Below are 27,599 nucleotides of genomic sequence, written 5' to 3' on the forward strand. Positions count from 1 at the left end.
CTGAGGAGCCTCCCCGCCGCCGCCGCCGCTTTGTGGAGCTCGTCCAGCCGGAGCTCAGTCCGTCAGTCCGAGCAGGAGTCCGCCCGCAGCGCACACACGACCCGCACAGCCCGCACAGCCCGCACAGCCCGCCGCACTTTGTGTCCGCGCCGATCGACAGGTAAGAGACGCAGACTGGAAGTCCTCCGTCACGAGGCAGCGTGTTCGCCCGGCTGATCGGACGGACGGTCCGCCTCAGGTTCTGATGAAGTGAGGACGGTGATGTGGCGCCTGTGGATGATTTATGGATCTGACACCGGAGCGTCACTGTTTGAGACAGTAAAGTTAGACTGAAATGGTCTCACCAGACAGCTCACATTCATGCTTTATGGGGGTTTTCAACGAAAGGGATCGAGAGTTTGGCAGAAGTTTCTTCTGCTGGAAACTCAGAACTTATTTGAAGTTTAGGAACAGAAACACTCAGTCAGATTTGCAGGAATACAAAAACATGGAGCTCGCTGCAGCTGTGTCACTTTGCACAGGAGGAGTAGACGCAGTTTTCAGAGGGATCACAGTTTCTGCAGTCTGATTCAGTCCATTCTCAATGTTTAAATGATATATCTGACCTTTTCCGTGCCTCAAAGATTGAGGGATTTTACTGCCATGACGACGTGAAAACATCTGAAGTGGTATTCAAACTTTTTCCTGTGCTTGTTAAACAAAGCAGCGTCTAGTTTCACATGTTTGTGGGCTGTGACTTCTTCTGCCGAATGTGAATCTGAATCACTAACTCAGATCATCAGCAGACATTAAAACCCTCCACATGTTCCCCTGACCTCCAGCATATTTGCTCAAAAGTTGTTTTGACAATCAAGATCATATGAAACTGGAAATGTATGCAGAGAAAATAAGGTAATAAAGGAAATGGCAGTTTTCTCTACTCTATTAGGGCACTTTTTTCATAAAAAAAAATTGAGTAATCATTATAACTCTAGTTGTGTTGTGTGCTGCATGATATCGAAAAGACAAACAACATATTGCAGTATATTGCAGCATGTATGGAGAATTTGATTTGTAGGCTGAGGCATCTCTGTAGCACCACAACATTTATGATGCTAACAATGCACAGAAATGTTGTGACACATTTCACATTTTTCCCAAAAAAGTCCAGCTGCTTTAATTTCCTTTAATCGCGTTTGGCTGTAATGCAGTTTCAGTTATATTTTGATTCACTGTGCAGCCCCAGTTTTAACCTCCAGTGTGTTGAGCTCTCTGCCGTGGAGGTAGCAGATAATACATTTTTCTTTTAGCCAGTTATCTAACGGTTGACCGACTCTCCCTCATTGACCGACCTATCTCTGAAATTTCAAACTTCATCAGCCAGCTCTTCAGCAGGATGATCGACTTGGCTGCTCCCCTTTTGTAGCCTGGTCTGTGCCACACATGGAAATGTGGGTCAGTGTTTTTTGTGCATGGTGGCATCAACGCTTAGTCAATATTTCGACACCACCCTCCTCCTCCCATGAGCTCTTCTGTCGTTTCCTCAACATGTGAGGTAGTAAATCAGTTCAACTGCAGGCCTGCTTTCCCTCCAGCATGACCTTAATTACCTTTCCATACTCTGGGAACAGAAAACGGTGTCTTGTTGAATGGATTATGCTGTTAGCCTTGTCTGTGCTGAGGGTTTGGACAGTCGTCAGACAAGCCCAGAGAATGTTTTCAGAGTTGGCTCCACGAGCTCTGGACCAGTTTGGTTGCATTCTGAATGCTGTCAAGAGTCCTGCAGCTAGCAGAGATGTTTAACGTGATTCTGCTCTGATGCAACAACTGTTAAAAGTCCCTGAGGTCTTAAGGTGGATGTTAAAGGTCCATATTACCGAAATTTAAAACCTCCTACCTGCAGGATTTTCTGATTGGTGGATTTCACCTAGGATGATGAGGAGAAAGAAGGCTGCTCATATTCTGTCTACCTGCCTTTTAAGATAAAATCCATTAATCAGATTTTTCTCTTCGCCTATCGATATGGTCTAAAGGTCGATCTCTATATGCCCCTAAGCACAGTACACCTTGATCTAGTGTCCAACCTTGCAGGATTTGGTTTCTGTGAGTGTTTCACTTTCATTCATTCATCTTCTACCGTTTACCTGTTTCCGGGTTGTGGGGGTGTGCTGGAACCAGTCCCAGCTCACGTTGGGCGAGGGCGCAGGACACCCTGGACAGGTCGCCATCACAGAGTGTTTAGCTGAAATCTGTTATTGGGGATCATGCCAGAAGGGGATCAGTATTGTTTGGTTCAGCTCCTCTTCTCTGACTGGCTGACTGACTTGTAACTGACCTCCAGAGGGAATCCTGAGAGAGGAGATGAAACCTCAGCGAGTTGGCTTTTGGTTCTTAAAACACAAATATATCTTGCTATAGACATTAACACAATGCATATCACACAAGAGTGTAAAATATGGGTCCTTTTGAAGCAAAGTTACTGAGCCATCCTAATGTAGTGTGAACCCCTCCCACCATTAATTACACGTTTGACTACTCTGTGGCAAAACCAGTTTGTGTGCCTCCCAGACAGCTCCATTGTGTGACAGGGCAGGAGGGTGTAGGTGTCAGTCCAATCTCCCTCTTATTTAGACTAAGACTTGAGTGCTCACTCCCACATTGAGAATTAAGTAAAAAAAGAAATCATTCATCTTTCTCTTACACTCAAACACATCACTGCCATCATTACAGCTCTGTATCTCTCAGCAAGAAAATGTCTGCCCAGGCTTTACGGATTGATTATTTTCAGTATTAGCAATTCTTTTTATGAGCAATGCAACGAAATTGATTCTGATGAAGCAAAGCAGAAAATCCCCGTCTGAGAAAGATGAACAGGCAAATATTTAGTTGGCTACCATAATCAAAAGAGTGCTGCCAGTGAACTAATCACTGCAGCTTTGAAGGAATTCAAGGTTGTGCATGGCACAAGGAGCCCATCAACATTTTAAGAAGTTCCACTATTTAACTTAAAGTTTAGTCCAAGAAGGTTTGATTTGATGGAGAAAGGTGTTTTAACAACAGCCCACACTAAGAGAGCAAACCTCTGCCTGTTGTTTTTTTGTGTATCAGAAATGTGAGCTGCTTGTGCGGTTCAGACCTTATTAAACCTATAATCACCTTCAGGGCAATTCCACTAAACAGGGTATACCAGGTTATCGACTCATGACTCATCACTGTGGGCGAGTCTCACAAGTAGCTCTCATTTCTGTGAAACATTCACTCTCTTTTAAAAAAGTTGGATTTTCTAACTTTAACCAAAGTGTTGATGTTCAGAAGAAAAAAACTTTTATTTTTGTTTGTTGAAGAAGAACCAAAAACATCTCAGTGTAGTTTTACGTCTTCTGTCTGGAGTTTGAGTAGCGACAGGTCGGTCAGCCCATCAGAACAGAGGCTCAGATCCTCTCTTCCGATTGGCTGACTGTTGTCTGAGTGAGCCAATAAGAATGCCAGGTAAACACTCAGACACAAAATCCTGCAATGTTGAAAGTTGCAGTGGGCTTTGGGGTGTGGCTGTGGATAATGATGGGTATGCTGCGATATCACAAAGTTATGTTAAAAAAAACTGGCTCTGCAACTCATCTCTGTCTGACCCCGTGTTGTTCATTATGGTTCAGGGGAAATAGTTCGGAAAGAAGAATATTTTTTAACCTTTTCTCTTTTCTTGTAACTGTCTGGGTCACATGACTGCAGTGAGACAGACAGCCGTGCAGCAAAACTGAGGCTTGCTTAGTTAGTTTTTCTTGTTTTTAGATTTTCTGGTTTGTTTTCCGAATGAATGACTGAATAAAAATGAGCAGATTTTAAGCGACTGCTTTGTTGTGACATTGCAAAGTTCCAGAAATTCCTAATGGTTGTGCTTTCTGTGGACCTGTATGGACCCCTGATGGGTCTGTGAACTTTTTCCTGCGGTCTGGTCCTCTGCAGAGCTGGCAGCTGGCAGACTCCCTCATGCAGAGTTTGCTGCTAAATGGTCAGGAAAACCTACAAAATGCTGAATGTTTGCTTATTCAACATCACCGCCTTGTTGCTGCTCCTCTTGTTAAACAGAAGATGAGCTGTGTGAGGAGGCGGTCAAAGGGTCCTCTCACAGCGCAGGACTGACCACTGTGGGCTGTTTCAGGTCATCTAACTTTGAGCTGACAGTAGTTGATGGCAACTTTAAAATAAAACTACAAAAATTCAAAGGTTGCTCAGATTTGTTCAGTTAAAATATTTATTTGTATTATTTTGTTTACAGTAATTTGGATATTTTAGGTATTTTCAGAAAGAGGCACTTTTCAATTTTTTTTTTTTTTTTTATGCCCAAGAAAAAATAGTTTGCTTATTAGATATTAAAATATTAGCAGCAGTTCTGATCTGCTTGTCGATAGAGATTGTGTTGAATAGTTTGCTGTGTTTGGTTGTATCACTGTGTTCACATGCGTTGCCAGTTTGAGTTACTCTCCACAAGGTGTGGATCTGCTCCTGGAGGTCAGGATGGTTTTAATGTAGTCTGAAGGCAGGTAGGATTGGGTTGGGTCGGGTGTCTCTGAGGACGACGTCGCACCATGAGGAAAGGGGTGTCTTTCAAACAGCCTTGTCAGCTTTTATTGTGCTGGGGAAACGTATGGCCGGGTCGAATTTCTGTGTCAAGTTTCCTTCCTTTTGTCTCTTTAAAGAAAACTGTCTGTAAGCTCCTCACAGGTGGGGTGGTAGGTGGTGAGGCTGCTGTTCAGCTGGGGAGGATGAGGACTTGCATATATCTCGTGTGTGTGTGTATTTTGGTCTGACTGAATGATGAAATGATTAAATGAATTGTAATACAAATTAGCATGTAGTGGGCATGTGTCATCTTCAGAAAGTAAGTCTGTGATTTCTGTTCTGGCCTGTTTAGTGAAATAAAGACAGAATGTGGCACAAAAAAGTTATTTTGTTTTTATACTTGTTGAATACCAAAATATGATTTTAAAACATGTTATAGGATCTGATCCAACCTTCTGATTCTTTGTTTTCTGATTGATTCAGTAAAAATTTTGCAGATTTAGGTAAACACTTGGAGAAACCAAATGCTGAGAGGTTGTATGATGGGTCCAGGTGGAGATTCTGGGTGGGACTTCAGGCAGTGACTTTGGTGGGACACCACAAAGTCCCAGGCTGCTCAGCTTTAAGGCTCTGTTTCTAAATACTGGCTGTGAGCATTTCTCTGTGGACTTAAACCTATGGCGCTTTCACTGTATGAATGTAAAAACTAGGATTTGGACCTTTAACGTCTACCTTCAGGCTATATGGATCTGTAATCTGTTTTCAGGAGTCTGACGCTCTGCTCAGCAGTGGGGGGGCAGTTTGGTTTTTTTGGAAGAAGGATGGGCAATACCTTTAACTCAGGAGTCTTTTAGTCTGAATAAAGCCCTGGACCAGCTGCATTAAGTGCTGGATTAAATATAAGAAATATGCACTCTTCATATGAGGCAAAAGAATGAAGAGAAATAAGTTCAAAATGATTGGAAATCATATATATATATACACACACACACACATACATGTACATGTGTGTGCACCCTCCACACATCAACACTGTCTTTGTTCATTCTGGTGTCCTAATAATCAAATTTAAATTTCAAATACAAAATACAAATACATTCTGAATTCTTTATGAAAACAAAAGAAGGTATTGTTGCCACACGCGCCTCCTTCACATTTCTGCATGAGTCAAAGACTGTGTGAGTGGTGTGGAGCCGGCGTGGAGCCGGCGTGGAGCCGACGCTGAGTGGCAGATGCTCTCAGGGCCGTCGCCGTCGGAGGACAAACTCTTAGCTCCAGAGGGAGGTGCGAGAAGAGCCTGAGCCTGCCTTTTTTTTCTCCTCATGGAGAAAAGTTTTACAGATCTGGACGTTGCATAAACCAGATGAATGTTTCCATTGAGTGACATGGATCAGCCCCACTTCAGCCCATAATAACACTTGCATCATCTTTTCATGTTACAGCTGAGCTGCAACTTATTATAACTCAGTTTATGTTGGCTCAAACCAAAAGGTGCTTCATTGACTCGTACAAACCCAAGAACAAGTAAATCGTATTGAAGGAGAAGTGCCAACGCTCGGTCAACTATCACAGCAACAAAACAACAACTTGACTAATGACTGTTAACACTGACGTGTCTTGAAACTAAGCTGAAACTATTGGTTTATTAGTTTTGCACTAAAATCCAATGACAGACTTAAAGACGAAAGGAAAGCAGTCTGAAATGTTTTTACAGATTTCTAGCAGGAAACTGGAGGCAGCAATGAGCAACTGAGCGTTCATCAGCTTCTCTGTCCTCACAGATAGATAGAAACTGCTTAAGAAGGAGATCATTTTCACAGGAGTGATGTGTGTTATTGGGTTTTTCATGAATGAAACTAGAGAAGAAGAGAAATATGGTTAGAAGTTTCTTCTTCTCAAGGTGAAGGATTCAGATTGATCACCGTATTAACGGTTATTAAGACCTGCTCCCCAGTTTTCTGGGTTTTAGTGTGCTGTCATCCAATCAGGAAAGAGTTTGCTTTGTGGCTGTTGTCAGGGAGATGTCATCATTTTTTCAAAACAGCAATTATTCTAATATTATTATTCCCTCAGTGCTTCATTGCTCTCTGAAGCACTGAAGGAATAATAAATTCACATGATAAAAATTAGACATGGGCTCTTATTGTGATTCCTGAGATGCTTTTCATATCCAGATCTATGGAGTACATTTAAAATAGAAATATTCTTCTCTTTCAGATGTTTTAAGTTGGGGGAGTGTGATCTGACCAAACCCACACCGATGTTTAGCTGTTAACCCTTTCAGGCCTTACTGAAGCTTTTCTTCTTCTTTCTGCTTTTCTTTCTTTCCCATTTCTGAAAATGTCACGTGGCCTTCACATATTCCGAATCAGCACACCCTCGGCCAGTTGTATATATTTCGCTCATTGGAGGCTCGCTGTAACAGGCGAGGCGGATCGGAGTCGACTCAGATCCAATATCTGTGTGAACTGAGTCAGAATTTGTTCTGGGAAGAACTCGACCCCGCACTGCTTCAGTGCTCTGCTGCACATTGCATGACAGTTTCAGACTCGTAAACTCCTCCACATTGTGTATGTCGATCTGAGGGGAAGATCAGGAGAGCATCTTTCTATATTTGGTCTTCAACTAGTGAGACAATTTAGCATACTTCAGACCTGTAATTTGATTGAAACATGGTGCGTATCCCTGCTGGAGTACTTTCATTCAGCAGCTGCAGCACAATGTGCCTTTGTTCCAGGACTTTTTTTCTTCTACCAGAAGCGCATAAAAGCCTTTGTCATGTTTACAACCTCCAGTCCAGAATTGACGGAGGACTTTGTTTTTGTTGTTGTTTTAAGTGTTTATTTATTTATTTATTTATTTTTTCGGGGTGGGGTTGCTAGTTGGAGCTAGTTGGTTACAATGCCAATTTCAAAGGCTCCTACAATTGTGGCTCTTAACCAAACCTAAGGCTTTGCAATATCGGACACAGCAGTACACACTACACAGCTGGTGGCACCAAATTGTTTCATCTGGTTTAGCCGTTGCAGCGTGTGATGGCAGTGAAGGGCCACACTTCCAAATCACAGCGTCCTTCAGAGGATGTGGTCTTCGAGATGGCAAGAAACAACAAAGAGGCTTAAAGCTTCACTTTTAAATGGGATTACCTCACTTAAGACGCAAAGGACCTTAAAGCTTCTAGTTTAGGTGAACAAAGACAGAATGTCAGATTTTCTCAAGGTTGCAATGCAACAGAGAGGCACTTAGCACTGCTAAAGGCAGAAACCCCTGGTGATATGGCAATAATCCTCCATCCTCCAAAGCAGAACGTTTCATTGCAGTCGGGCCTTTGTGGTTGATGACGATGATGTGGCCCCTGGAAGGAGACCTGGAGTTTGTGATTTCAGCCTTGGTGCTTTATTGACACTGAAATCCTCATCTAGTCACCATTTAAGGGTTAATAAATTCTGAGTGAAATCCAGTAAAGTTGGCGGTTCCTTCCTGCAACTCTGATGTTCTCAGGATCTGAAACCTGGTTTTGTTTAAGACTTCAGTCCACTCTGCTTACAGACCCAAATGCCAAAATATTTTTCCCACTGCATATTCTCCATCCTCTGTCATCCCAGCAGATGCCCCCCCCCCCCATTCATCATCATCATCATCATCATGTAAACCGGCACAGACAGTGTTGGTACAGTAACCCATTTACAGTGATGGGAATTTGGGTCGCACACACAGGCTCAGTACTCACACCACAGGGCCTCACCGCCGGGAGGAAATATCGAGCCTGGGTGCCATATTTCACCCAGTTCCTCATAGATTTATTGGACAGTAAGAAGCTGTGACAGAGAAGAGGGATGCGTGATGCAGGGTGGTGGAAAAGACAGAGGGAGATGCTGCGTTCACGTCCAAGTGGAGTAACTGTAAATATGAGCCAGCTTCTTTTTTTTTTCTCTCTCTCTGTGCTTTTTGGGGAAGGGGGGGCGCCACATGGTATCAGTAGTATCCAAGTTGTAAAAGTGATTTTCTTTTTTCTTGTTGCACAATATAACGATTTAAAAGCGTGAGTAATGAGAGATAATCATCCATTTGATAAATTTTCAGGGGCCATTAGGGACCTGTATGATAGAAATATAGTGTTGTGAATATAATTTGACAGCATTGTGAGACAGAGAGTCCACATAATAAATCACCGTTGAGCTTGATTTTGACTTTCAGAGAAAACAAGTGGTTTCAGCTGTGTACATTTAATTTGATGGGATTTTTGATGACCCATTGTCGCATGGTTTATGTGAAGATAGGGAGAAGTTGTTTACTTTTTTAAACAACTCCATGTATCAAAATAATTGAACAAATACAGAGAAATGATCGAGCCTGTCTGATATACTGAGCCCATGCAGCTTTTATCACTCACAAATTTTTAGACTGGGTGGTTTTTGGACGGTGGAAAGGCACAAAGAAAAGTCCCAAATTGTGTTCAGTAATTCCATTAAAAGCCTGAAGCTGTTTTCTTTCTACAGAAGTGAGTTTATATTCTTGCTGAAAAATTAACCTTCACACCTTCACCCAGCTGTTGTTACCACATTAAGCTGCAGTTTGTACAATATATTCTTCTCTCAGTAATCCCTGTCTGTCTAAATGGGTGTTGGTGTGTGAGCCTTAAAAAGCACGAGGGCTCAGTATGAATATGGCCCCTCCTCCTGTTCATTGCACTGGTTTGTGCGGGTTTAATCCTGGAGATTTGGGCCCCCCAGTCCTCGTCATGATCATCCAGACTAGCTTAGCAACACGAGTCTGTGGTTCTTCCAGCATCTGTCACCACTTGTTGACATCAAACTCATCTCCAAAGCAAATCTGGTTTCACACTGTGCTAATGTTTCATTAAACCAGGCTGATGGAGAACAATCTCACTGGTTCTGTGGTCCTGCTATAGCTTTGTGTTGTGACTGTTGTGTTGTTTTGTCTTGTTTACAGATAAGGCACCATGGGGAAAGGCTGCATGACAGCGACCAAGTACTTCCTATTCCTCTTCAACCTCATCTTCTTTGTAAGTATTCGGTGCGTTTCCTGTTCTCTGAAAAAGACCAGCATTTGTGAGATTAGATAAATGATGAATTCAACCCTGCAACATGCTGCAACGTTTCTCCACATGTGGGACGCTGAATTCAGTTACACAAGGATGGCAAACAAGGTTAAAGCCGTGACATCTTTCAGCATTTCTTTTGCACATGGACACATCAAAGTGAAAACACACAACCAGTGCAAGACAATAATGCAAGAAAAACAGCAACTCTGCAAAACAAAATTCTTAATATTATAATGAGACTCACAAAGTCATACAGGACAGACAACAAGTTCAGATAGTTAATTGTACACATAAAACAACTTTTAAATTTGAAGGAGATAAAAGATTGTTAGATATGCAGCATAGCTTTCAGCTTTCTACTCCGTAAACAATTTAATAATCTAACAATTTAAAAACAACAATAATTAAGAATTATTTTATGAGTGAAATTCTGTGAACCTGAGAAAGAGCAAGTTATTTGAGATTTTGAGATATTTTTCATAGTCATAAGAAACAGAAAAACTTCTTTTTTCAAAGAATCTGTGTATTCTCAGAGGTTGGAAATTTAGATGAATACTAACACAATGCTCACTAACAATAAAAAAAAAAAATGTTCATTTTCTTTTATCTCTTAAAAGGAGTTTTCATTGTTGAACTATGTTGTTACAGGATCGTCAGTGGTTAGTTCACTCTGAATGAATTACTGGGATGCATAGTTTCTTTTTATCTGCCATGGATCAGTGCAGACCGTGTGGTGTGATAAATGAGGGTAAACTTTGTTTTCTTCAGCACTGAAACCTGTCCTGTTAGTGTGGGAGAAAAAGGAACTAAATCAATGTGTGAGCTCAGGATGCTCAGGTTTAACAGTTAATTTTAAGATCTTCTGAACTTTTAGCATCATGAAATTAATTTATAACAAATGAAATGAATAGCTTAATAAAAAAAAAACGAATACAGAGCAATCGGTGACAACAATGACAGACAGGGTCAGGATCTCTATTTATCAGTGACAGAGGTCATTGAGGATTTTTATATCTGGAACCGGCTGTTCTGGTTTCATTTGGACTCTACTGAAGATCATCTGTAGTTGGTTAATGAAAAGCTCCTTGGCTTTGGACATACTGACGACAGCAGCTTAAACAAGTAAAGACGGTTTAATCAGTTCCTTATATTTGTGAATTTATCTTACTTTATTCACATTCATGCTGAAGTTCTGCTCAGTAGCTGTGGAGTAACATTTGGCTGGTGGCAAAAATGTATCCCAGAGAATTATAAATCACTACCCAAAAGTTTGAAGTAAAGTCGGTTCCTTAGAGCAGACGAATCACAAGTGGAAACAGGAGCACAAAGGGTGAATGGGTTTAAGTATTGGTGCTTTTCTTTCGTCATCATTGCAGTGTTCAGTTTAGTTAACAGCTCGATTTCAACCCTTGGTTGGCATCCTGTTCCTGAGTCTTAATTACTCTGCAGCAGACGTACTCGAAGCCAAGTTAATAGGGTGATTCTCACTTTGTTATTTCCTCCCTCTGCTGAGGAAATTAAATCTGTGGTCTGAGGTTAAGAGCATCTTCTTTTCATACAAACGCACACAGTGATACACACTCTGGTTTAATTGTCTCACACTTGGTAGACAAATAAATAAATTATTTAACAGGAAGGAAGTTTTTATATGAAGTCTTATATGAAGTACTTATATGAATATATATATATATAAATACACTACCAGTCAAAAGTTTGGACACACTTTCTCATTCGAATGAATAGGAAAGTAGTGTGTGTATATATAAAAGAAGATAGCAACTTTAGCATCACATCAATAGCGCTTTAAATATTTGCTTTTATGACAGAAACTGCTTCTTATTAAAAATAAGGTTTGTAAGACATTTAACTGGTTTAACATTTAATAAAATAGACAGCGAGACAGATAAAATAATTAAATACCATCTCAGTCTTGTTTTTCATCACTTAGGCTTCAGGTAACCGTCAGGGAAACAAAATCCTGCAGAGTTGGATTGTGGGTCCAGGTGAGAGTGGCAACTACCTCGCTGTGACATCACAAAGTTACAGAAGGCCTGACAGCTGGTTTTAAGACTCACTCCCCAGAGAGACACTCAGTCTGTATTCAGAAACTGAGAGCTATGATACTTTTTACAGTATTAATATAGAGCCTAGACCTGATTTCCAATCAAATGAGCTTTTAATGTTTTCATGTTGTGGTGATGATGCACACACAGAGGTATAATGTTCACCTTCTAACTCTCAAATGTTAACCTGCTAATGTTTGCTAATTAGCATTAATGGGTATGTTTTGTTTTGTCTTCACAGACGCTCATACTTTAATTTGAACCAAAAGACTAAATCATGGCTCTGGATCTTTCAGTCACGTCTATTTTTGAATAAAAATGGTGAAAATTGGCGTCCTTCCACCAGTAAAAGCTTGTTATAAGGTTTCACTGCTGTAATTTTTCAGTGGTCTATCTCCATCCTGCCTGTCGATGCCCTCACACATCAGACTGGTTCACTCATCCTAATCAGACCAGCAGTGAATTCACACAACTGAAACATGATTCCAGTGGAATTTTATTCACTGGCAAACAACAAACATGTTGACTTGTGAAACTTCCTAAGAACAGTTGCCTTCAATGAAGGATATTTTACCTGTTGGAAGATGAAGAACTGTAGAGGACGTGTGAAGTGTGTGAAGCCCCTGAAGTCCACCTTGACCTCTGGGGAAAATGTCATCAGATTTTAAAGTATCAATGCCATATTTATTAATAATTGCTTGAGAAACAAGTCATTAGATTAATAAACTTACAGTGAAAAATGATCATTCGTTGCAGTCAAGCATCAAAGTGCCAGAACCTGCAGCCCTTCTTCAGACCGTGAGAGTCTGACTCCAGCAGTGTGTCAGTCCCCACAGACTAACATGTTAAAATGTCCAACTTTACAGCCTGGTACAACCATTTTGGGCCTTAGAGCTAATATCTTCCTGTGATGTCTGTATTGGGGGAATTTTAATATAACACACTTGTTTTCTTTTTATCAAGGATTATAGTTTAATCGTTCTATAGTTATGGAGTTGAGGGTGGAGTTAGGCCAAGATGTGTCCATCCTTATTTACAGTCTCTGTTTGCAGCCCTAAACAAAACCCAAACTGATGTGCATCACATGCTGTCTTACAAACAATCTTAATGAGTTACAGAGTGTAGAAATATGATCTGACCAGTGTGCTTTTTTTTGTGTGCTCCAGCTGTCCGGGGCCGTCATCATGGGCTTTGGACTGTGGCTCCTCTTGGACAATCAGAGCTTCCTTGTCGTCCTCAGTAAGTTGCGTATATGCAATGACTGCAACGTGATTCTTTTTGGCGTTTCCTTCTTTATTTCACCTGTTTTTCTTTATTGTGTTTTCAGCCATGCTGCAGTGTGGATTCAGTGTATGTCTGAAGTGTTTTTATCCTATCTTAAGCTCACGCAACAGAGCTGTTCTCTGGCTCCATTTTCCAGCCACAACCCTTAAAGCATAAACAAGAAAGGTGGCCAATACATTTTTTTCCCCAGTGGGCTCTTTACACTCATCCAGTTGTAGAGCTGATGTAGGCCAATGCAAATGGAGCAATGATTAACAGGCTGAAAACAGGCCAAGTTCTGGCTGCAGGCTTTCTGTGTGTTTATGTATCTCTTATTGTGTTAAAATCAAGGACACCCTTTTAAAACACGCCAGGTGTATTCATTTCAAACTGATTATTAATAAATTTAGCTAATTAAATGTATTTTTCCCATTTAAACGAAAATGTAATAATGAAAAACTGCAAAATAAAATTACAAAGTAAATTTCCCTTTTCCTTCTTCTTTGGTGTCACCAGGACTCCACTGGTTGTAAAAGGAAGTCCGATTGTATTGAAGTCTATGTGAAAATGTTCCTGATGAGTTTACGGTCTCAGTTTTTAGTTTTCTTTATACAACATGATTTTTATCTTTAAATTCATGGTCCCATTTAGAGGGAAAGAGGCCAATAAGCAGGGGATGAATTAGGGCGTGGCTACAATATAATCTAGGTTCTTGTTACAACAGTACAGTAGCTCCCTGGTGGTCATTAGATAAAATGCAGGTTTAAATCACCTCAGCATTGGCTTCCTTTTATAGACTTGGAGACTACCTCCACATCTGTCCAAAAGGCCCATCAGCTACTGGATTTTGCTGTTTGGTGTCTGGAGTCTGATGACAGATGTTCCTTCTCTCCATTTATTAGTTTTGACCCCCATGAAGTCCACAGTGAGGCCTGTTGAGGTGTGACTTGTCCTCACTGAACTTTTCCACCATATGAGACTGCTCAGTTGAACACAAGTATCCAACAGATTTCCTCCCTTTTTCATCTGGTTCTGGACTAAAAAAAAAAAAAAGAAATTCCTTTCAGCCACACATCTTTCTCTCTTTTCTTCCTTAGCTTCTGTCTTTCTTTGCCTGTCCATGTCTCATTCCTTTTGGACTTTTCCACCTTCTGCTTTCAAGATAAAATAAATTGCTTCAGACAGTAAACACTTCTTTGGTTATTGACTTTGTTGCAGAGAAAAGCTGACACCAATCTCATGTTTACGAGTAAAGCATAAAGAAGTAGAGGCTGGAGGAAACAGATGCAGGAATCTGTCCCGGCTCTTTTTATATCCCATCCAAAACCACAGACACAAGAAAGAAAAAGTTTCTCTATTGTGAGCTGCAGTTGGATAACTTGGGCAAATTACTTATCATAAAAATGACCAGAACACCCTCTGCGGCCGCATGATTGGAGAGAAGTTTTCAGTCCTGGTTCAGGTGTGCCCACTGCTCTTGATTCTATTGAGATGATTGATCCTGATCCTGAAGTACTCCTCTTGTTAAAGTGAAATGAAATATATGAAATATATTTCCTTATCCTAAGCTTCCAAACATTGTGATGTTAATGCCAACTTTATTTTGATATGGTACTGTGACAGCTGACTTCATGCGATTAGAACAATGCTGCTCCTTTATGTCCACAATGGTTTAGATGTCAAACGTAAACCTGCAGATGTTCTCATTGTGACTGACACTCTGAGGATATCAACACAAAAAGCGCTTTTAAAGTACAGTACAGTAAAATAATTATCACATTCTCCTCCTCCTCCTTCTACTTTTTCCAAAGTTCGCTGTCTCTCTCCTTTTGACATGTTTCCAATGAGCAGCTTTATATCCAAATTGTGAAAATCCAGAGTCTGTACATAAATACAACCTGCAGTAAAACAGACTAAAGGTGCTTTTACTCTGCTGTGGAAACCTGTAAGATGTGGCTACACTCAGAAAACCACACATAGTTGTTTTTTCCCTTCTGTGTGTATATGAAGAAAAAGAAAAAAAGAAAAGTTATTTGGCCAGAGCCAAGATTGTTGGTCCTCCTGACTGTAGTCTTGAAGTGTGCTGAACTATCGTAGTTTCAAAATCAATTTAACTGGATCTGATTAGCTTTTACAAGTTTTACATTGCATTATTAGATTCCTTGACTCTTGACACGCAATTTTACTTGATCAAAGAAAAACTCGAGACTTTTCCTTCTTTGGAAGTTGTCTGTGTGAGCTGGAAACAGTGGAAACAGTTTATCAGAGCGAGCAGGAGAAAGAGACAAGCAGTGTCAGCGAAATGGAGGCGGCTAAAGACGGGCTTATGCTGAAATATAGAGAGAGACATTGAGCAAGTGTAATGGAGTGTGTGTGTCTGTGTGTGTGCGTGTGCGTGTGCGTGTGTGTGTGTGTGTGTGTGTGTGTGTGTGTGTGTGTGTCTGCTTGCTCTCGAACAGCTCAGTCACTGAGGACATTTGTCCGTCGTCCTCTGCAGGTGTCCTCCCCTCAGACACTGGCCTCTTTCTGCTCCGTCTAGCATCACCATGCATCACATCAGCCCAGTGCGCTCACCGCCTTACTCATCACCACACACACAAACGCACATCACATCAGTGGTCTGTCCAAGTGGAGGGAGCACAGGGTGAGTCCAGGGATTTCGTGGCGGCTGTGGATGCAGTCATACGGCGTGGAGGGCTGTAGCTCAGCAGACAGTTTAGCTTTGTGTGTCCTCTAAATGGGACGTATTGACGCTCAGTGCTTTTCATGAACCAGATTGTTGGTCCGTCATGGACTCAAAGATGATCACAGTGATTTTAAAGGGTGAATCGATGAGCTGACTGGCACAGCATGTGAGCGATGAAATCAGCCTGGTGCTGCTCTAACCTTATTGCACAAAAGCTGCGCTGGGTCACAACCAGAGCAAAACAAGATCCAGTTCACAAAGTGAACGTCTGACAACCAGGACCGCAGCTAAAGGGACAGCTCGTGGTTTCAGCAGCTTTCTCGGAGGCCTTCATGCTGACAGTACAATCGGATGAATAAAGTTCAGTGGTCCCGAACAGGGAAGCTGCAGTGAAGCTGGCTAATCCACCTGCTGGACCTGTTTTCATTGACAAAGAAGCAACTGATCACAGTTCAGGCCCCATTTACAGCCATGAGAGCACATTGGGATATGTACCAGTGTTCCTACTAAAGGGGAGGGGGCACTGCAAATGTGTCAGTCTAGTTTTGTTATGCCTCTTTGTAGTGCCTTTGTGCCTCTTTAGTCACTGTGGTGTTGCCTAACGTTGACACTTCACACATGTACATGTGTGTTAGGGGAAATAAACACATACAAGCCTTCATTCCCGCCTCACCACCCCTCTCCCCCCTCAGTCTAATTTTGATTTTCATCTAGTTGTTAGATTTTGGTCTTGTCTATGTACAAGTGACCTCAACAGTCACTTCAGTGGTCCATAGATGTGTAGTTCTTATTGCTTGTTTAACAGTGAGTTACTTAATCGTTCTGTATTAATATTAGACATAATCTTCTTATGTTTACTGCAGAAACCCTGACTGTGAGCTTTGAAAAATCCTCTCCTTGTATTTATTATCTTCCTTTGGTGTATAATAAGTCTGTTCACACAGATATTTGCTCCATAAAACACAGGGGGCTGTGCTGTTCGTCTCGAGTTGCCTCGCAGGTTGACACTTGCATATGCACATGTGTGTTTGAGCACATAAACACACAAACACATACAGGCCTTCATTTCCTGCATCACCACCCCTCCCCCTCATCACCCTAGTTCTCCATCATAAATTCCTGTCATTTTTCTTTGTCCTGGTTTGGAGCTGTGTGCCCTGGCCCACACACCCCTCTTGGGGTATCCCATGCTTCCCTGCCTGGAGGACTCTGCAAGGGGGCTTCAAACTTTAAAACATCTGCACTGGAAGTCATCAACATGTCGACATGTTCTTCTGTTTGACGCTTCACATTTTGACCCAAACAACAAGCAGATGATTTTGAGCATGGACAGATTTGTGATTCTAAGACATGACATTTCTTTTTCTTCTGTGCCATCGATAAAGACCCTTTTGAATCTCATTTATTTGGTCAATCTTCAGCTAATATTCCAGACTTACTCTGACCACCATAAGTAGAGCTCTGCCACCACACATTTGTTTCTAATTTCTTTTGTTTTTGATAACACGTTTGTCTGGTTTCAATTTCTACAGTTAAATTCTCTGCTCTGCTGAGTTCAACTTTCTTCTTCAGGAGTTTGTAGCATATATTCTGTCAACACTTACTGGAAAAAAAAAAACTCAAACATCTTTCTCAGCCAACCAGAAGTGACCCTCTTATTTTTCACCTCACAGTGAGAATGCTCAATAAAGTTTTAAGTTATTTCATTAAGGCTGCAGGTAAATGTACTTTCCAGTTAACTCCATTCACACGCAATAACCTGGTAAAAGGTTTTTGAGGGAGCTCTTTAGCTTCAGTGTTCAGCTTTGAACTGTCCAGATGCAGAACAGTTGTTTTTCTCAGAATTCAGACGAGATGAGACATGTAGGAGGATGTTGGACAATTTTGAAGTATGACACGGCAAACAAAAAGAAAACTGCTTCCTTTATCCCCTCACACTGGACCAATTCCAGAGGACCTGTTAAGTCTACCAGTCCAGGAGTTTTTTCTGTCTAATATCATGTAGCTGTGTGCATTTTCATTTCATTTTCAAGTGCTTATCTCTCAAGGTTGCGTGCAGCCAGGCACAAATGTTCTGTTACCTGGAGTTGCCCCCTGATGGCTTTAGATAGGGCACAGGTTCAGATTTTTGTTTGTTTCTCAGTTCCATCTTTCCTCACTTCCCAAAATTCAAATTCGGGAATGACGGTTCTACAGTTCTTGCTGTCATTGCATTGTGTTTATCCCTTCAGTTCTTTGTGTCTATTTTTTTGTGTGTGCGCTGTTTGACCTGCCGGCAGATTCTAATTAGTGTCTGCTCGTTTTTGACAGATAACTCCGTTCCCATTAAAGTTGCCTGCTACATCCTGATTGGAGTCGGGGCTTTCTCCATGCTCATGGGCTTTGTTGGCTGCTTGGGGGCCATTTATGAGATCCGCTGTCTGCTTGGCTTGGTGAGTGAGAGTGCTGTGTGTAAGTGGGGTAGATTCTTGTAGACGTACATGATGATGATGATGATGAACAAGCCAGTGTTACTGTGCAATATAACACGTTTGGGGAAAAAAAAAAAGAATTTCTAGGATATGACTAATAATAATTATCTAAGTTATTGTTTTTTGTTTGTTTGTTTTTTTTTTCAAGTAAAAAAATCATTGAACCTATATGTCTTCAGTATTAAAAGAAGAAGCTTCACTAAAAATATCTTCTTCGTTCTTGGCCTGAAGCACCATTTGTTTCTGAATCATCTTTTATTACAGCTAACTCACGATAAATCCATTTTAGTAAAACTAGGTGATCAAACTTGACTATGTAGAGGAAGTAAAAACCACAGCAAGGTTTCTGTAGGTGAAGCAGCAGATGTCTTTCCCAAAGCCAGCCCCATTGGCACCAGGCCAAAAACACATTCACTCATAATAAAATAAAAGACTTTTTTTTACTTGGGAGACTTATTTTAACTTGGTCAAATAGAAGGAAATAATTACTGGGGACTACTTTTAGCAGCAGACTAAACCAGATTTGTTGCAGTGAAATACTAGATACTGAAAAACCGAAGCATAAAATGTCTGCTTTACAGATAAAACAGACAAAACAGTGAATTGGTTTACTGCAATAAGAAGAATATGTGTTGATTGTGCTGAAACTCTTACTTGTTAATAATACTGGTAAAAAAAATTTGCACTTTGAGAAATCAGAAGTAACAGGATGGATTATGATAACAGGCTTTGATCTTTAACTGTATTGTAGAGAGTTTCTGTAGTCCGGTTTTATGTTATTTAATTAAATATTTAAATAAAGGGTTAATGTGCGAGCACTGAGTCAATATATTTCAATAAATGTTAACAAATGTTTCATGTTCATCACCACCTTTCTCCTCCACCTCCTCCTTAGTACGTCACCTGCCTCGTGCTGATCCTCATTGCTCAGATAGTAGCCGGGGCCCTCATTCACTTCAAGAAGAATGTGGTAAGCGACAATACTTTCTTTCAGTCCTCCATCACATCTGTGTACCAGACATGGTACGAATCAAAGCTGATTCCAGCTTTGACAGCCAGTAAACCACTGTGACTGAGAACAGTGTCTGAGGACACGTGACATCAGCAAACTGATGGCGTTTGGTGTTACAGCGTCCCCTGGTGTTCAGTCTGAGACCTGAAATCTACTTATTGAGCAACAGGAACTTGACTTATTCAGCGTTTTAAAGACTTTAAACTATTTTTAAAAAGCATACGTGGTTTTTAAACTTGAAAAAAAAAATAATTATCAAGTACTGTTAGCATAGTCAGGGGTGAGGGGTTTTTTGTCCATTGCCAAAATCTGAATTCACATTTTCTCTGTATTCATTCCTATTTGAACTCTGAAGGTGGCTTGCGCTCATTTCTAATCAGTGTGAAATGACAGAACAGGTTTGATAGTCACACTTTGTCCTTTAATTTGAACGTCTCCTCCATAGAGTCAATCTGTGATGGATGGCTCAAATGTGAGGTAGAACTGGAGCATCCTCTTTCTCCTGAGGTTTATTCTGTTCAAAAGACGTGTTCCCTCATATACATGTTGTTCAGTTGTTGATGTTATGGGCTTGCATGCAACACACCATGGGGTTAGTCGTCTCTTTGGGAAATGGAGGCATCATTATAGTCAGCATAGTTTGTGAAATGCAATAACTTAACATATTTCCTGCACTGAGATAACATACAGCCCCCTCTCTAGGCTTTTAATTGTAATTGCTTTATTTTGAACTAAGCTTGAGCATAATACTGTGTTGGAGATTTGATGAAATGACAATCAAAACTCTTTTTGCCCGAATAATGATGATGATAATATTAATGACTTAATTTATATGACACGTTAAAAACATACATTAATATTATGCTGATCTGACTGTTACTAAAGTAAGGCAATAAAATATGTTAACACAAATAATTAGGGATGAAACAATTTAAATTAAACATATCAAACAAAACCAGCCACATAGAAATGTCCTTTAAAAGGTCTTTAAAGAATTAACCAGTTGAAGTATCTGATTTAAATTCCACAAAAAGCGATGAACAATGATAAGAAGTGAACATACTTCTTTCAGGTCACACTTACTTCATTTAACACACCTTGTGCCACATTAGATTAAACTCTGTTGTGTGTTAAACAGCATAATCAGCATTGTCACACAGTCCTAACTAATTCATATCATGGGACTCTTATCCTTTTCCTCACTTAACTGGTAGTCAGCTACAACTGGATCTTGAACCATATCCATAAGACCTTTGATAACCCCATCCTTAAAGGATTGAAGTGACCAAACAATAAACCATCGTATAATGCCTATGTGGCATCCTGTCTGTCGCCCCCCCCCCCCACCCCCAGTTCACTTTACTGCCCTGTTTGCCAAACAAAAGGAAATTTCACTCAATAAAAACAGATATCCTTGTTTCTAGGGAAGGCTGGTGATTGTCACAGACACGCACTGCCAGAAAAAAAAAAAAGAAAACCAAACATTAACATATCTCACAGTGATACACAAGGAGTCGAGTCAGGTGAGGGCTCATTATGTGGGGGGGGGGGGGGACATGAACATGTTTTGTTTTTTTGTTTTTTTTTCTGGTGATAGGAAGCGCTGATTGTTTCCATGAGACTGACACACGACAAAACAGACAGTCCAACTGATTTGACAAGTATAATAATGTAGTTAAAACTGTGTCTAGTTTTTTAGTAGAGGAAAGCTTGAGCATATCTCACAGAGAAATGTACGAACGCTTCCTGTGGATGTCTGTATGTGCTCGCCAGTAATTAACTCCAATGCAAAACATCTGTTTCCCTCTCACAAGGCCTCATGCCACGTGAAAGTAGCTGTTATTAACAGTTTCTGACTTGTAAAATAGTTTTCACGCCATCAGCAGAATTGAAAGTACTACAGATTTTTCCAAAAGCTCCAATATCTGAAGGAGGCTACCAGTCAACTCTGACAAACACAGAGGCAAACCAATGGGTGACGTCACAGTGGGCGCTCATTTGGTTAAAGTTCCAGTTCAGCTTGGTTTGGACAACTTGCCTGTAACCGTTCAGTAAATAACAGAAAGCGAGACTGTTATAATGTTGCACGCTTTAGTCCCTGCACTTTTTTTTTTTTTCTTTTAGCGAGCAAAACTATTGTAAAATTGTGCATTTATGAAAAGACTTAGAAAAGTTTTTGTTCATTTAATGTATTGTGTTTGCAGACTCCACAAAAACAGATGTAGCTGTTGTGAGGCCACCCTCAGGTTTCTTAAGAGCAGTTTTGAAGCTCAGAGTGAGCTGCTCCACTGATCTTGGCAGTGCCTGACTCCGCCCCCAACCCTTTCCTAACACAAAAATGAGCACATCAGGGGGAAGTGTGTGGAGTCGGGCTAGTGCATATTCCTTTTGTGGAAAGTGTACGCTCGCCTATTGGTCACTCAAAGAAGCCACACTCTAATTTCTTCATTCATTCATTCATCTTCTTCCCGAGGGTGGGGTCATCCTGGACAGGTCGCCAGTCCGTCACAGGGCGAACACACAGAGACAGACTGACAAACAGCCAATTACACTCCCACTCAGACCTACAGACAATTTAGAGTCACCATTTATCCCAAACATGATGTCTTTGGACGGTGGGAGGAAACCAGAGTACCATGCAAACTCCACACAGAGAGGCCCCAGGCCGGGAACAGGACCCTTAAATCCTTAATAAAGAGCAACCAGGAGTTATTTAAAAGTTCACCACAGATTGTAAACATGATTATATCTGCTGTAAAATGGACATTTCAACATGGAAGTCTATTGGACTGAATCCTGTTGGAGCTGGACTGTAGTGGACTGTGGAGGAACTGCAGGCTTTAGCATTTCAGCATTAGCTTCATTTCTCAGCCTTGATTCTTGTTGCATGATTGCGGTTTGGCCGGAACATATCAGAACGTTATTTCTGGGCCACCTTGCCCACATCCTCCTCAGCTGTACCTCATCATTACAGAACAGACTAAAATTCAAGTGTAATTACTGTAATGCAGCTCTATATGAGAAGAACTAGATTTGCTGACTCAGTGCTACACTCAAAACTAGTTTATGGGGGGTGTGAAGAAGGAGACGCACGTCAGCTTGATATTGTCGGTGTTAATGCTACGTTTACAACCACATGGTTAAACACACACGTACATGTATCCAAACAGAAAAGTATTTGGTGCATTTTTCTGATTTTCTCCTGACACAGACCAGCAGGAGTCACATATCATCACCGGTCCAGCTGAACAGAATAAAATGCCAAAAAAAAAAAAAAAAAAAGAAACCTCCAAAAAACTCAGCTCTGCAGAGTGCAGGAGGTGCAGACAGGTCTGTTTTATTATATCTGAACATTTGGTGGAAGGACCCAGGTCTAAACTGCTGTCCTCTCTGCCAAACGCACATTCAAGGAAAGTCCCTCAGAGACTCTCTTGCTCTCTCTTTCCTACATTTCTTTGGGGAAAACAGCAAATCTGGATTTCAAATATGCAGGGTTATGTTCACCACAGACCAACACAGTCTAAGTTTCAAGGTGAAGCTTTAAAGGCTTAACAAATATACAGACTTCCTGCGTCTGGTCTCTAGAGATTTGTATGAACTCAGCCAACCAAGCTGTTTGTCAGAGAGAGAGAGAGAGAGAGAGAGGGAGAGTGTGGTGTTGAAATTGGATTTCACACAGTCACTAAATTCTTCACTGCAAGATCCCATGATTTTGTGAAATCTGATTTGTTTCGAGGTTTCTTAAAAGAGAAAGTTTTAACCACAAACAGCAGCTGGTTAACTTAACTCGCCCAAACAGTAGCCCAACTAGATCGGTAAAAAATGGCCTTTTTACACATCTCTTTTTGTGCACATTAAAGAAAGGCCAAAGGAGATGCAATGTTTTTAAAATTGCCTGGCCTGGATAAAAACTGTTGTTATGGGCCATAATTTCAAAAACTGAAACATCCTGATTTCTTTCAAAACCAGTGGTGTCCCCCCTTGATGGCCATTAGGTAGGAGCATATTACTAGACAAGTTAACAACAGCCTCTTGTCGTCTCAAGGTGAAGTGGAGATTTTTAAATTCACCTGTTTTCTTTCAGTTAAATGAAGAGATCTCCAAGATTGTCGACGAGGTACTGGAGAACTATTCTGGGAACAACTCTAGCACAGAGAAGACCTGGGACTTCATCCAGAGGAACGTGAGTTGGGACCACTGACCTGATTCAAAGTAAAATCTGTTAAAATGCAAACAGAAGGCGACAGATGGGAAAGACACAAGGAGTGTTTTACAATTTCTCAGTCCTTTGAGTGCTTGCTATAACCTTAACTTTAAATTGTTTCCAGTACAAATCACCATGTTTGAATATTTTGCCGTCTGCTTTGATATGAAGGACATAAACATCTGTAAACTTTTTTTGCACCAACTAAATGGCTGATATAAAACAACACTGGTGATCATCATGGTGTCAGCGCGATGTCAAATATCAAGTGCTAAAATTTGCTCAGAGAGCTGCTGATGTGACCAGCTGTGTCACCATGTGTCTTCCAGGTCATATTTCCAAACACAGTTAAACTGACTGCATGTTCGTTTATTCATCTAGACTCTATTCCAATTAAAATTTAAACTTAATGAAGTCATGTAATAAATTTCAGTGAAGAGGGGTCAGAAATTCTGCTCGTTACCATTTATTACATAATATATTCTCAGACTTAGCCACCCCAAGTCCTGATGCATCCACCCTTGAAGAATTCTCGATATTTGATCTTTACTTGAGCTGTTACAGAGTTTGAATTGGCCAAAGCTGTGACTGATCAGGTTTCACCAGAGCGTAAGTGCAAAGAAGAATGCGTATTTAGAACTGCTTATGTCTGTGTGTTTGGACTTTCTGTAACACAGGACTAATCACCTTCTGATGTGACAGAAAGGGCAGCGTACGGGATAAAATCCTTATATTGTGTGTGCATCACAGCAGGCTGTGGTGATTGTCCATTGAGAAACCTGATGAAGAAGATCTTAAATCTAATCTGCCCATCTGTCAGAAAATTTAATGCAGAAACCAGCGTCTGGTTTTCCAAAGTCCACACAACCTCCTGGAAAAGCATATATTCCTGCGTTGTTATTGTCATATATACTGGTGTGTTTGCTTCTCTCGCTGATTATCACTGCTAACTGACTGCAGATGGAGTGCTGTGGCTGGAACAGTCACCTGGACTGGAACATCAATAAGGTTGTCGTCAACAGCTCTCAGCTGTTGTTTCCCTGCTCCTGCCAGAACATCTCATTCGCCACTGAGAACTTTTCAGACAGCGGTTTCTGTGATACTCAGATGGACGACTGGGCTTTCTACAACGTGGTAAACAATGTTTCCTGCTGTTCTCCCCTACTTACGCTCCTCTTGGTGCGCGTGCGTCTTTCATTTGATTTGCTTGTGTTTTCATCAGGGCTGTGCTGCAAGTGTTGAGAACTGGCTCGACACCAACATTGGAGTGGTGCTGGGAATCTGCCTTGGAGTGGCTCTCATTGAGGTACAGCATCATTATCACACATATACTTCGTCAAAAAGTAAGTTAAATTTACTACTAAATCTATGCACAGAATATATTTGGAATTTTAAGAACCAAAAACCACCAGAGAAGAAGAGAGCATCTGAATCTCTCCCAATAGAAAGAAGGAAAGAAAGCAGATTTCAGGCAAACACATAGTGGGAGGGACGGGGCGGGGGGGGGGGGGGGGGGGGGGTGGCTGAGGGCAGTGGCCGCTTCATTGTGACATCACAAAGTCCAAGAAGTCCTGTACAGCTCAGTTTCTGAAAACAGGCTGTGAGCACTTCTCTGACTGAGACCTTTGATAATCACCTGATTTGTAGACTGTACAGACCTTTAACTGTATGCATAAGGTGATACATATCCAAATGAAAGTGAAAGTGGGAGGAATTTGATTGATCACTTGACCTCAGAAAAAGACCAAAGATCGTACTAGAGAAATTAACACACAGCTGGAGCTGGCAGAACCACTTAAAAACATATTTCTTAATTATTTGCTCACTTAAATTTGAAGTGATTTCAGATCTGCCCTCTACCATCTTAAAAACATATCAAAGATCAGAGGATTGATGTCCAAGCAGCACTCAGAAACTGGACTGATCCTGCTTTCATTTCCAGCAGGCCAGATTACTGCAACAGTCTTCTCCCAAGCTGCCATAAAAAAAAAAAAAAAAAGATATCTTCAGCTCGGGTCTCTGCTGGTGTCTGAACAGAGTTGAGACTCTCGGCTGCTTGTCAATAAATCTCTAAAGGTCTCATGAAAAAATACAGCCAACATCTTTTACATCTGAAGCCTCTGGGGCTCTCAGGTGGAGGTCTGCTAACTGTTCACTTAATGCTAACTTAAAATGGAGAATATTTTTAGTTATTTTACACTATGGAGCTGCAAGACACAGAGACTGAGAGTCTGTAAAGTGAAGCCAATATACTGTATAGTCTGTGAAATGTCACTACTTCTGACCTGATTTATTAGCTCAGTTCACATTTTCCTAATGAGTTTATGGTCTCGGTCTTTAGTTTAAAGTCTTCTCCAAGTCCAACATGATGTTTTTTTAAAAATAATCTTCCCAATGTTTCTCTCGTATATCCTAAAACATAAACTGTTGACTGATGAAACCACACAAGGAGAGTCACAGTAATGAATGTCATTGTCTTTGAATATATGTCTAAATGTAATTTATTATTGAAACCAACACAGAGCCCAACACTACTCAGTAGCTCTGTGGTCATGCTCAAATTAGATTTTTCAGGCTTGAATTGTACTACTTATTTTTTTGTAGGGCGGTTACTGGGATGTTCTTGACCGATAATGTCTACATTATGAAAGATGATATTATTTTTTCATATATTATTTGGTCCATTGATATCTGGGTCCAGGTGTGGGCAGATCTCAGACAAAGGTCCCTAAAAGCAACATTAGAAGTTGATTCCTGTCCTTTGTTGCTGTGTTGTCTTTTTATTCTGTTGAATCATTTTGCATCCATCTCTTTTGTTTTACAGCTGATGGGGATGATTTTGTCCATCTACCTCTGCAAGAACATCCACATGGAGGATTACACCAAAGTGCCAAAGTACTAAAGCTTGTTGGAAGAAGTTACAAGGTTGAACTTCAAATGCACAGGAACAAAAGAGGGAGTGAATTTTTCAGCCTATATCTGGTGAAATGTGTCCAAATATAAAATATTTTGTGTTTGCTTTATATTTTGGTAGATTTTTCCTCCTTTTGAGGTACCCACCTTGATTTGTCTGGTTTTTTCTGAGCACTTTAGACTTGTTAGTTTTGAACTTTGAATGATGCCACGATGTTCAGAGGAGCTTGAAAGAAAAGGAGTTGGGGAAAAAAAGAAGTGATGTATGAGGAGTGAGTGACGAATGAGGTACATGTTCCTGGCAGTACACGTTCTCAGGTTTAGTGTTGCTGGTTTCCATATTGTCTGTTTCTCTGTAAATGATCACTTCATGGTTTTAATTCCCTAAAAAATTTGAAGATAAATTGTGTTTGATGCCTGTAAAGACGGAAACAAAGCTATGTTATGTTTTATGGTTTTGGTTGTTTTTTTGGGGGGTTTTGTTTGTTTGTTTGTTTGTTTTTTGGTGTGTGTGTATGTGTATGATTTGGACAACTGGAAAATCCACCTAGTGGTGTCATTTTTTTCCTTTTTTTCCCCTTAGTTTGTTTTGTTTTAATATACCAGCATTTTGAGTTTTTGTATAATGTTTTTAGTATTTTGTATATAATTTTAGTCATTATTTGAGTGACTTTGAGTCCAAAATAAGATATTACACCAGTTCTTTAGATGCTGGTCTTCCCCTGAATTTTTTTTTAACTTGGTTATTATCTTTTTAGTGTTTTCTTAATTTTTACAATGTCAAGATTTTGTTCTGGATAATAGAAGTAATGAGGTACTAAAAGGAACATTGTTGATGCTTTTTATTTTCTAAAAGTATCAATCTCGGTTTTCAAATATCTTTTGACAAGCAAGCAATTGTATGACTTTTTTTTGTTTGTTTGTTTTAAAGAAAGCTTTAAGTTCAAATACATACCCGAATTCTACCTACCATAACCTGAAGAGTGAACTCTTAATTTTAACCACTTTAGAGGGATGTGAACAGTTGAAATTTACACAACAGTTTATTTTGGAGTAGAATAAATATTTTTGGAGTAGAGGGGGGTTCCTTCTTGATAATGGAAATTTTGAAAAATCATAAGAATTCATTTATATAATTTTAACATTCATCGTTCATTTGTTTTTTTTTTGTTTTTTTTAATGAAGAAATCTGTATCCTGTGTTCTGTCTATGTACAGTCTATATGTAAAACATTCCCATAACCTTATAAAAGCAAGGAGGGGAGGTACTTTGGTTTATAACTAGATAGTTTTGTGGTACTTTAGCTAGCTGGATTAGTATGTGTGTACTCACAACATTCATTCATTCATTCCATTTCATTTTGCCAATAAACTGATTACAGAA

At 40.4% G+C, this 27,599-nt stretch overlaps 1 protein-coding gene across 1 annotated transcript; it reads left to right on the plus strand.

Moving 5' to 3' along the window:
- Positions 1 to 5: 5 nt before the first annotated feature.
- LOC115041349 (CD82 antigen-like) lies at positions 6 to 27,599 on the plus strand. The gene is made up of 9 exons (XM_029498741.1): positions 6 to 160; positions 9,493 to 9,565; positions 12,834 to 12,906; positions 17,927 to 18,048; positions 18,983 to 19,057; positions 23,184 to 23,282; positions 24,264 to 24,437; positions 24,526 to 24,609; positions 26,128 to 27,599. Exons 2-9 carry the CDS (start codon positions 9,503 to 9,505, stop codon positions 26,203 to 26,205), a joined length of 768 nt encoding a protein of 255 aa, XP_029354601.1. The 5' UTR covers positions 6 to 160; positions 9,493 to 9,502; the 3' UTR covers positions 26,206 to 27,599.

Source organism: Echeneis naucrates, chromosome 3 (assembly GCF_900963305.1).
Source record: "Echeneis naucrates chromosome 3, fEcheNa1.1, whole genome shotgun sequence".
NCBI lineage: Eukaryota > Metazoa > Chordata > Actinopteri > Carangiformes > Echeneidae > Echeneis > Echeneis naucrates.

Coding starts and splice junctions, on each gene's coding strand:
- LOC115041349 (XM_029498741.1), top strand. CDS start 9,503: ATGGGGAAAGGCTGCATGACAGCGACCAAGTACTTCCTATTCCTCTTC. Junction 24,438..24,525: donor ACTGGGCTTTCTACAACGTG/GTAAACAATGTT, acceptor TGTTTTCATCAG/GGCTGTGCTGCAAGTGTTGA. Junction 24,610..26,127: donor TTGGAGTGGCTCTCATTGAG/GTACAGCATCAT, acceptor TTTGTTTTACAG/CTGATGGGGATGATTTTGTC.